This window comes from Anolis carolinensis, chromosome 3, assembly GCF_035594765.1.
Source record: "Anolis carolinensis isolate JA03-04 chromosome 3, rAnoCar3.1.pri, whole genome shotgun sequence".
Classification (NCBI taxonomy): domain Eukaryota; kingdom Metazoa; phylum Chordata; class Lepidosauria; order Squamata; family Dactyloidae; genus Anolis; species Anolis carolinensis.
In genome coordinates this window covers 207,520,110-207,530,285 of record NC_085843.1, presented here as the reverse complement: position 1 = coordinate 207,530,285, position 10,176 = coordinate 207,520,110, and the positions used below count along the sequence as shown (strand labels likewise).

At 39.9% G+C, this 10,176-nt stretch overlaps 1 protein-coding gene across 6 annotated transcripts in view; it reads right to left on the bottom strand.

The window, feature by feature from the left end:
- Nucleotides 1-6,611: 6,611 nt before the first annotated feature.
- exoc6 (exocyst complex component 6) overlaps nt 6,612-10,176 on the bottom strand; it is a 139,601-nt gene continuing 136,036 nt past the window's right edge. For all 6 annotated transcript variants that reach the window (XM_016995337.2, XM_008115337.3, XM_003223776.4 and 3 more), the window contains 2 exons: nt 9,660-9,671; nt 6,612-7,090 (listed from right to left, as the gene is read on the bottom strand). In XM_016995337.2, the coding sequence (XP_016850826.2) occupies nt 6,958-7,090; nt 9,660-9,671 (145 nt within the window). In that variant the 3' untranslated portion in view covers nt 6,612-6,957. The remainder of the gene's footprint in view (nt 7,091-9,659; nt 9,672-10,176) is intronic.

The following is a 10,176-nucleotide window of genomic DNA, read 5'->3' as shown; positions in this document are numbered from 1 at the left end:
CTACTCCCCCCTTCCCTTTAAAGCAAAGGCAATGACTCCGGGGAACACCTGGAGTCGTCGAAAAGTTACTTTTATACCCAAGGAAGGGGGCCCTGGACTCCCAGAAGTGTATCTCTTCTCCATCCTTCAAGAAAACAAACAATTATCAAATGCATCCGGAATAGGAGAGCCTTGTTTTCGGAGAAAAGCCTCACCTTGAAGCTCCAACTGGTCGCCTTTTTTGCCTGCTGTTTTGTCTCTCCTCCTTTCAGAGGAAAACACTGCACAGCCAGAAGATGTATTTTGTACAGTTACACAAAGCAAGGCCTCTTTGGGTTTTTCTTGAGATGAGCTAAGGACTTGAATACACTCCCCTTCCTAAGTGTATTTGGTCTTTTCCCATAGCCAACATTCAGTAGCATTAAGTGTTTGCCATATATGCTGGAAAACGGTCTACAAATAAATTATTATTATTATTATTATTATTATTATTATTATTATTATGTATTTATTTGTTGTTGTTGTTGTTGTTGTTATTATTATTATTATTATTATTATTATTATTATTATTATTATTATTATTATTGGGTTGTTGTGTCTTTTCCAGGCTGTATGGCCATGTTCCAGAAGCCATATATGCTGGAAACCGGTCTACAAATAAAGTATAATAATAATAATAATAATAATAATAATAATAATAGGGTTGTTGTGCCTTTTCCAGGCTGTATGGCCATGTTCCAGAAGCCATATATGCTGGAAACCGGTCTACAAATATATTATTATTATTATTATTATTATTATTATTATTATTATTATTATTATTATTATTATTGGGTTGTTGTGCCTTTTCTAGGCTGTATGGCCATGTTCCAGAAGCCATATATGCTGGAACCCGGTCTACAAATAAAGTATTATTATTATTATTATTATTATTATTATTATTATTATTATTATTATTGGGTTGTTGTGTCTTTTCCAGGCTGTATGGCATGTTCGAGAAGCCATATATGCTGGAAACCGGTCTACAAATAAATAATAATAATAATAATAATAATAATAATAATAATAATAATAATAATAATAATAATTGGATTGTTGTGCCTTTCCCAGGCTGTATGGCCATGTTCCAGAGGCCATATATGCTGGAAACCGGTCTACAAATAAAGGATGATGATGATGATTATTATTATTATTATTATTGGGTTGTTGTGCCTTTTCCAGGCTGTATGGCCATATTCCAGAAACCATATATGCTGGAAACCGGTCTACAAATAAAGTATTATTATGATTATGATGATGATGATTATTATTATTATTATTATTATTATTATTGTTGTGCCTTTTCCAGGCTATATGGCCATCTTCCAGAAGCCATATATGCTGGAACCCGGTCTACAAATAAAGCATTATTGTTGTTGTTGTTGTTGTTGTTATTATTATTATTGGGTTGTTGTGCCTTTTCCAGGCTGTATGGCCATGTTCCAGAAGCCATATATGCTGGAAACCGGTCTACAAATAAAGTATAATAATAATAATAATAATAATAATAATAATAATAATAATAAGGTTGTTGTGCCTTTTCCAGGCTGTATGGCCATGTTCCAGAGCCATATATGCTGGAAACCAGTCTACAAATTTATTATTATTATTATTATTATTATTATTATTATTATTATTATTATTATTATTATTATTATTATTGGGTTGTTGTGCCTTTTCCAGGCTGTATGGCCATGTTCCAGAAGCCATATATGCTGGAAACCGGTCTACAAATGAAGTATAATAATAATAAATAATAATAATAATAATAATAAGGTTGTTGTGCCTTTTCCAGGCTGTATGGCCATGTTCCAGAGCCATATATGCTGGAAACCAGTCTACAAATTTATTATTATTATTATTATTATTATTATTATTATTATTATTATTATTATTATTATTATTATTGGGTTGTTGTGCATTTTCCAGGCTGTATGGCCATTTTCCAGAAGCCATATATGCTGGAAACCAGTCTACAAATAAATAAATAAATAATAATAATAATAATAATAATAATAATAATAATAATAATAATTGGGTTGTTGTGCCTTTTCCAGGCTGTGTGGCCATGTTCCAGAAGCATTCTCTCACGACGTTTCACTGAAATGCTCAGAGGTTGTGAGGTATTATTATTATTATATCCTTTTGCTTCCCCCCCCCCCCCAATATTTGGGGACATAAAAGAGGACAGCTGGGACCCCTTCTACACTACTATATAATCCAGATTATCAAAGCAGATAACCCACAGGATCTGCTTAGAATTGGATTATATGAGTCTACATTGCCCTAGAATCCAGTTCAAAGCAGAGAATCTGGATTTGCTATGGCAGTGTAGGAAAGAGAAGGCGCCCTTTTATTTGGAGATTGGATCTTGGAAGGGTGACAAAGGCAGAACCAACAGATTGAGAGACAGCTTTTATACTAGAATTGCAACTAAAATCAACTCCATGGATTGGCATGGATGTGGCATTGGGGGCTGTGAGGTGATGGTTGGAGTGTGGAGGAATAGGTGTGTTGTTTTTGTGATGTGTGCTGGGGAAAGCATTTCATTTCCTTGAATGAAATTATTATTATTATTATTATTATTATTATTATTATTATTATTATTATTAAATTGTTATTATTACTACTAATAAATTAATAATGATATTTTCAAGGAAATTATTACATTATTATTTTACATAATGATGATTATGATAATGATGATGATTTTATTTCTAACCCACTCTCCCCAAGGGGAGTCAGGGTGGCTTCTAAAACAAGGCATTCAATGACCCATACAATATAAAATAACATCTAAGGCCCCTTCCACACTGCTGAATAAAATCCCACATTTTCTGCTTTGAACTGAAATAAATATATGGCAGTGTGGACTCAGATAACCCAGTTCAAAGCAGATACTGTGGGATTTTCTGCCTTGATGTTCTGGGTTATATGGCTGTGTGGAAGAGCCCTAAAATTAATATTTAAATAAAATTAAACACAGATAAAAACAATCATTGACAAGCAAATGGACTATGCGAATGCATTGAATAGTTAAGTTCTGTTTAAAAATAGGAGCATAAAATCTAAGCCCCCTTCCACACAGCTGAATAAAATCCCAAATTGTCTGCTTTGAATTGGAATATATGGCAATGTGGACTCAGATAACCCAGTGCAAAGTAGATACTGTGGGATTTTCTTCCTTGATATTCTGGGTTATAGAGATGTCTGGAAAGGCCCTAAGAATATAAAATGAGAAGTGGTAGTACAAATAGATGGATGCAAGCACACCCTTCCACGCAGCTGAATAAAATCCCACATTATCTGCTTTGAACTGGAATATATGGACTCAGATAACCCCCGTTCAAAGCAGGTATTGTGGGATTTTCTGCCTGGATAGTCTGGGTTATATGGCTGTGTGAAAGGGCCCTTAGAGAACCCAGTTTAAAGCAGATATTGTGGGATGTTCTGCCTTGATATTCTGGGTTATATGGCTGTACAGAAGGGCCCACAGTTTAGCACCCGAGTCTTGCTTGAGGGAAAACGTCTCATCCCGCAAACAGGAGATGGAGGACCCTTTCACACAGGCCTATATCCCAGTTCAAAGCAGAAAATGTGGGATTTTCTGCCTGGATACTCTGGGTTGTATGGCTGTATAGAAGGTCCCTTAGAGAACCCAGTTCAAACAGGAGATGGAGGGCCCTTTCACATAGCCCTATATCCCAGTTTAAAGCAGAATATGTGGGATTTTCCGATTGATATTCTGGGATATAGGGCTGTGTGGAAGGGTCCCCAGTGCTGCCTTGACCTCACCAAAGGAGAGCTTTCCTTTGTAGCCATCTGATGCCGTTCAAACTGCGACAAACCCCCACGAAAGATAGCCCTTAGTGTCATCACCACCACCCGGGCCTTGGAGATTTCCTAGGGAATCAACCTGCCCATCGCGGTTTGGAAGTGCCTCGGTGTGGATGAGGCCAGCCAAGCTGCCAGGCAGGTCGGCGCCTCTCCTCGGCGGGGCCCCTCGGAGCCAAAGGTCGGGCAGAGAGGCCAGCCGGGCTCCGTGCCTCCCTGCCCTTAATGCCAAGGGCTTGCCCGGTCAGCGGGAAAGAGCTGTCTCTCTCCTGTCTCTCTGGCTGCCCCCTTGGCTTGGAGGAACGGAGAGAAAGGCAGACCTAGGCCTGTGAGGGCCCCCAGTTGGCAAGGCTGCCCGGTCCCAGAGCCGCCAAGGGCAGCTGGGCTTGAGAAGAAGGAGGCTGCCAAGGGAGAGAGGCTCACAGCTGGCACCGAGGCTCCAAAGGACAGCAGTCTTTGGAGGGAGAGCGGGATTCTGGTCTGGTCTGGTCTTGTTGAGGCTGTATACAATAACAATGTCTGGGTATGAAGAGGTGTATGTGTAACCTCTTCCAGACTTTCTTCTTCAAACTCAGGCTTCCCAGGGGCCATCCCGTCCTCTGGATCGAGTCATTCCGGTGCTTGAGTCGGTCCAAATGGATCCAAAGGAGACCCTCCCTTTCATTACTCACGCCCTCCCTGAACCATGAAACAAGCTCAGTCTTCTTGGGGTTTTTAATTGGAATACTTTACGCTGTTTATTGGGATACTTAGCATCGGGATACCTTGCACTGTTTTTGATTTATGTGTTGTTTATCACCAAGGCATTGAATGTTATCTTTTTGCCGGAGTCCCCTGGGGAGATAGGGACGCCTATAAATACATTATTATTATTATTATTATTATTATTATTATTATTATTATTATTATTATTATTATTATTATTATTCTACTCCCTCCTTCCTAAGCAGGCTTTGTCTCGGTCTCAAACTTGGCCAAACCTCCTCTTTTGTGAGCAAATGGTCTCGTTTGGGTGCTTGGAAAGGCCACTTCTATACTGCCATATAAAATCCAGATTAGTTTTGAACCGGATTATACGCAGTGTAAACTCATAAAGCGTTCCATGGGCCACAGGACGTTGGAGCTGTCTACGGGCAACGCCTCTTCGGCTTAGAAATGGAGATGAGCACCAACTACCAGTCTTAATGTCAAGGGAAACATTTACTTTACCTAGACTCATATAATTCAGTTCAAAACAGATAATGTGGATTATTTGCTTTGACCATCTGTATAGAAAGGGTCAAAGAGAATCCCCTTTTATTTTTATTATTTTTATTTGGATCTTCCCAAACTTCTTTGGCTGGACCCACACACTAGCCTAATAACAATACCTTTGAAAACCACATATGTGGGGCTGATCAGGGTAAATTGTAGGGTTGATAAGGAGATATAATATATACACATATTTATTTACTATATTGTTACAAATGTTTTATTTTACTTGCTATATAGAGTGTAATAAATTCTTATCAAACGTTGTTGTTTGGTTTGGTATTGTCATATGGCCTAAGGGCTAACCAATAAAATTATTATTATTATTATTATTATTATTATTATTATTATTATTATTATATGTCGTTTTATAATTGGTTCTATCATAAAAACATGGAAAGGGTTTATTAAGTACAAATAAAGGGGAACAAATTATTATTATTATTATTAAACCATCAAAACTCTGTTGCAGCAAAATTTTGCTTTAGCTTTGCAATATCTCATGGAGTCTCAGCCAATTCAACATAATTTGTGGCAGCCACAAAAACGAAGTTTCTGGAGTAGAAGGACCTTTACCTTTACTAATATGTTGTTGAAGGCTTTCATGGCTGGAATCACTGGGTTGCTGTGAGTTGAGCAGCCAGACTTTGAAGCTGAAAGGCTATTCAATGCTAATCAAGCTGGCCAATTGCAATAGTGCCTCAAACAGACAAGAGTTCTTTCTCCCACCCTGGACTTTCCACAGATATATAAACCCCACTTGACTAGTTTCCAACAGACCTCACAACCTCTGAGGATGCCTGCCATAGATACAGGCGAAACGTCAGGAAAGAATGCTTCTGGAAGGTGGCCTCACAGCTTGGGAAAACTCACAGCAACCCAGGAAATAATACTTTCAAACCAGGAACAGAAATTGTTACATAATGTTATTATGTAGCCTAAACTGCCTTATAGTGTCAGAGAAGTGCGCTGTTGCATGACAAGTCTATGCTGAGTTTAGAATGCCCAATTTCGCAGTGGAGACCCGACTTTTCTTTCTTTCTTTCCCCAGCTCTGGAGGCAGCGGACCCAAGGAAGAACCCCCTCCCCCAGTATCCACGGCTCCCCCCCCCCCCTCTAACCGAAGGCAAGTGGGCAGAGAGGCCTCCCCGCCGGAGATCAAACCCTCCAAAGGCCCGACTTTGCCCTTTGGGAGCCATCGCCCGCCGGCTTGCAAACCCAAAGCGACAGCTCTGTGTCTTGGCTTCCCATTGATCCCCCCGACGGCTCGGCCCCCAGGCCTATACCGAGCGGAAGGCAGCTTTTAATCGGGTCCCTTCTAATGAGAAAAGAAAGGGGAGGGGGGAGACCGGGCAGGAAAGGGAGCAAAATGGGCCGAAGTGGCCGGACTTTGGAAGCTCAAACCCTAAAGCTTAGTCGCGGCAGACCCTCTGGGGGACTGTGAGCCCTTGATGACGAAAAAGGGGGACCCCAAAATAGAGAGAGAGAGAGACGACAAAAGAAACGGGTAAGGTTTGACATCACTGTATTCCGGGGTACATGAGGTAAATTCTTGACGCACATCCCTCAGTTCGGGTTCCTTGTTTACATTCGAAGAAGGGGGCTCCAGTGCAGGGAAAGAGGGCTTGTTTTGCTTTGCTTTCCGCCTTCTCACTTGGCCTGGCCTCTCCTCGGAAAGCGAAGGGGTCCAACTCACAGGTGAGTGTGAGCAAGGGAAGGAGAGGGGCGACGGCCACGACCAAAACAAGCCTCACCTGCAGGAAGGCTAACAATATACAAATCATATACAGCGGGGAAGGGGATCTTTTTTCTCTAAGAGTGGTCGGAAAGTGGGAAGGAATTCACTGTCGGGTCTCAGGAGTGCTGGGACATGCCGTTAACCAGGCCCCGGAGCTGCCGCACCACGGTCTCGATGAGCCTCTGCTTGTCCCGGTCGTTTTTGCGGAACTGGGCGAAGAGGTTGTTCTTCTTGCTCAGGTCCTTCATGCTGGGGAAAGAAGGGCAACAATGAAAAACTAGACCTTTGGTTGAGGCCTTCACATCATCTCAAGTTGGGAAAGAACGCTTTCCATGATGCTTTCCAATAATAATTTCTCCCCCCGCCCCCTTCTCCTCTTCCTGCTTGTTATTATGTTGCCAGTTCTCCGCTTTCCTTCTCCTTATTACATTACAGAAAAATTGGCTTTTTTCTATTCCTGGTTTGAAAGTGTTCTTTCCTGTTTCATTGTGCGGTGCGTATATTTAAAGTAGTTGTTATACTCCAGAAATTTAGTTTTTGGAGCTGCCACAAACTATATATACCACAAAGACATGGTTGTTGGACCAAGCTTTTGGCCAGAAAAGTAATGCAGTGCAAGAAATAAATAGGGAATACGGGCAATTAATCTATGATTTTGGATCATGTGATTTTAATGTTTATATTAGGTGTTTTAATCTGGTCTTAATGTCTAAATGTTGGGTTGTTGTGTGTTTTCCAGGCTGTATGGCCATTTTCCAGAAGCATTCTCTGGAATGCACACCCACATCTATGGCAGGCATCCTCAGAGGTTGTGAGTGTATTGTAACCTAACAGCCTCTGAGCTGGGTGAAACGTCAGGAGAGAATGCTACTAGAACATGGCCATACAGCCCGAAAAACACACAATTCTGTGATTCCGGCCATGAAAGCCTTCGACAACACATTGTCTAAATGTTGTTTATATCCCATTTTAATGGTCTTGTTGATTTTAATGTATATGTTTACTGTTTTAGGTATAGGACTTGGATTTACATGTATGTTAGGCATTGCATTTTGCCATTACTCTGTTGCAAACTACCTTGAGTCCGGTCCAGGGGTGAGAGAGAAGGTATATAAATATATTAAATAAATAATGTTGAATTGGTTGCAATTAGATGAGATGATTAATTGAAAAACTGTAGCAAAATGTGCTGCGGATATCCCACATTTTGGAGTTTAATAAACGTTCTCCAATGATAGAACCAATTAGGAAATGACATTTATAAACCAGGAAGGAAAATCATGTTACATGGTGTTAAGGCCACTTTCCAAGGATTTCACAGTATTCAGATTGCATGACTTGGCAATATAGATTCTTTCCATACTTCATGCTTTATGCTTTAGGGGCAACTGATACTCCTAAGGGTGGCCTTACAATAGGCAAAAATTGGGTGCCATAAAATTGGGTGCCATACATCCATAAAATATTTATTATTAACTTTATTTCTACCCTGCCTTTCTCCACCCCAAGGGGACTCAAGGCAGCTTATATATAGCAACAATTAGATGCCTTAAAAACATACAAACAATGATTTAAAATCAATTAATTTTTAAAAAATTAATACATATTAAACAAACAAATACAATTAAATTCCAGAAGTTAAACACCAATTATTAAAACATCAATGAAAATCATGAAATCCAAATCATAATCCAGGGCAGTTCCATTTGTCAGTCACATTAATTCCTGGTGTTTATTGCATTGCTCTCATTACTGGTCAAAGGCTAGGTCCCAAATACTTATGATTGAAACCCAGGTTTGGCACCCACATCAGGAAGGATTTCTTTTCCAGTCAATATGTATGCCTATGTGTTTCTGTGTGTGTGTTTTCTTTTTAATTTCTGAATTTATTTATTATTGCATTTATATATGCTTTTCTCACCCCCTGGGGGTGGGGGTGGGGGGGGGACTCAAAGCGGTTCACAGAATAATCAATGGCAAAATTCAATGCCTCACATATGTAAACATCAAATATCAAAGTACAATATATAACAATAGAATAAAACTATTAAAATTATAAAATATATAACAACAGAACACAATAGAATAAAACAATTACAACTATAAAATATATAATAGAATAAAAACTATACAACTGTGATAGCAATCACAGACACAACATAAAACATTTAAGCCATTGCATCAATCCTGGGTGTCTTTAAATTGTGTTTTTAACACAATTTTAATGGTTGAGCTATCATAGTATATGCAGGATCGAAACAAAAGGCAATCTGGCAATCTAAAAATGTGCCTTATGACATCCACCTTCCCTCCCTCTCTTCTGCAAATCACAGAGGTGAACAAGTCAGTTGTTGTTGGGTGTGTATATATGTATATGTATATATGTATGTGTGTATATATATACACACACAGAGAGAGGCATGGGACACACACAAAAATATATACACATTCATATCCGTACATATCAACACACCAAACAAGGATTCAGAAAATTGCATTGGATAGCCGCATCAGCTATAGTTTTTAAAATATGGTTATCATGATATTCTATGGGTGAGCAGATAAATACTGGGATATGGCATATGTTCTGTATCTCAAAAACTAGAGCTCATAGGAGGAAACTGGTGCCATTTTTGGAATCAGGAAGTCAAATACACTTGGAAACAGGACTAACATTTGAGGCACCAAAACCTGTGTTGGCCAGTGGTCAAAATATAACCCTTTAATTTTTACACAGCTATCAAGTGAGCCCTTCTTCTGGCTTGAGGCTTCCATGTCCGGACTTCCAGAATGCAAAATATCAGGAAGATATACATACCCTCGGTGGACTCTGCAGAAAGGACATCCCGCCCGGAATTTTCAGGAGGAAGCAAAAGGAAACAACAACAAAAGGAATTGACAGTTAGAGGACATTCCCGCCAAAGCAGAGCTCAATACTTCAACCTGCGTTTATACATCTGAGCACCTGCAAATCTTAATGCTGTTTTCTGGAAGCTCGGGGAAAAGGCCGCTGTTCTCCTAAACCGCATCGAGCTCGGTAGGTTGATCAGGGCGTGTTTAGAGTAAACCGATATCCGAATTCACCCCCCCCCCCCCAAATTCGTTGGGTTTGGTCTTCCCACAAAAAATAGCGTACAATCACAACCTACAATAAATAAGAGAGGATCATATAATGACCCCGTTTTAGCCTCCAGACGGAGCTGGGCTCAAGAGGCATCTCTTCCTAAAAGGGAAATTTCACCAATCCAGACCTGATTCGGGGACGGTCCTGCTTGATCCAATGGATCTAGAAACCCAATACGCCAACCTTTTCGCCTCTGAAACTGGACACCTTT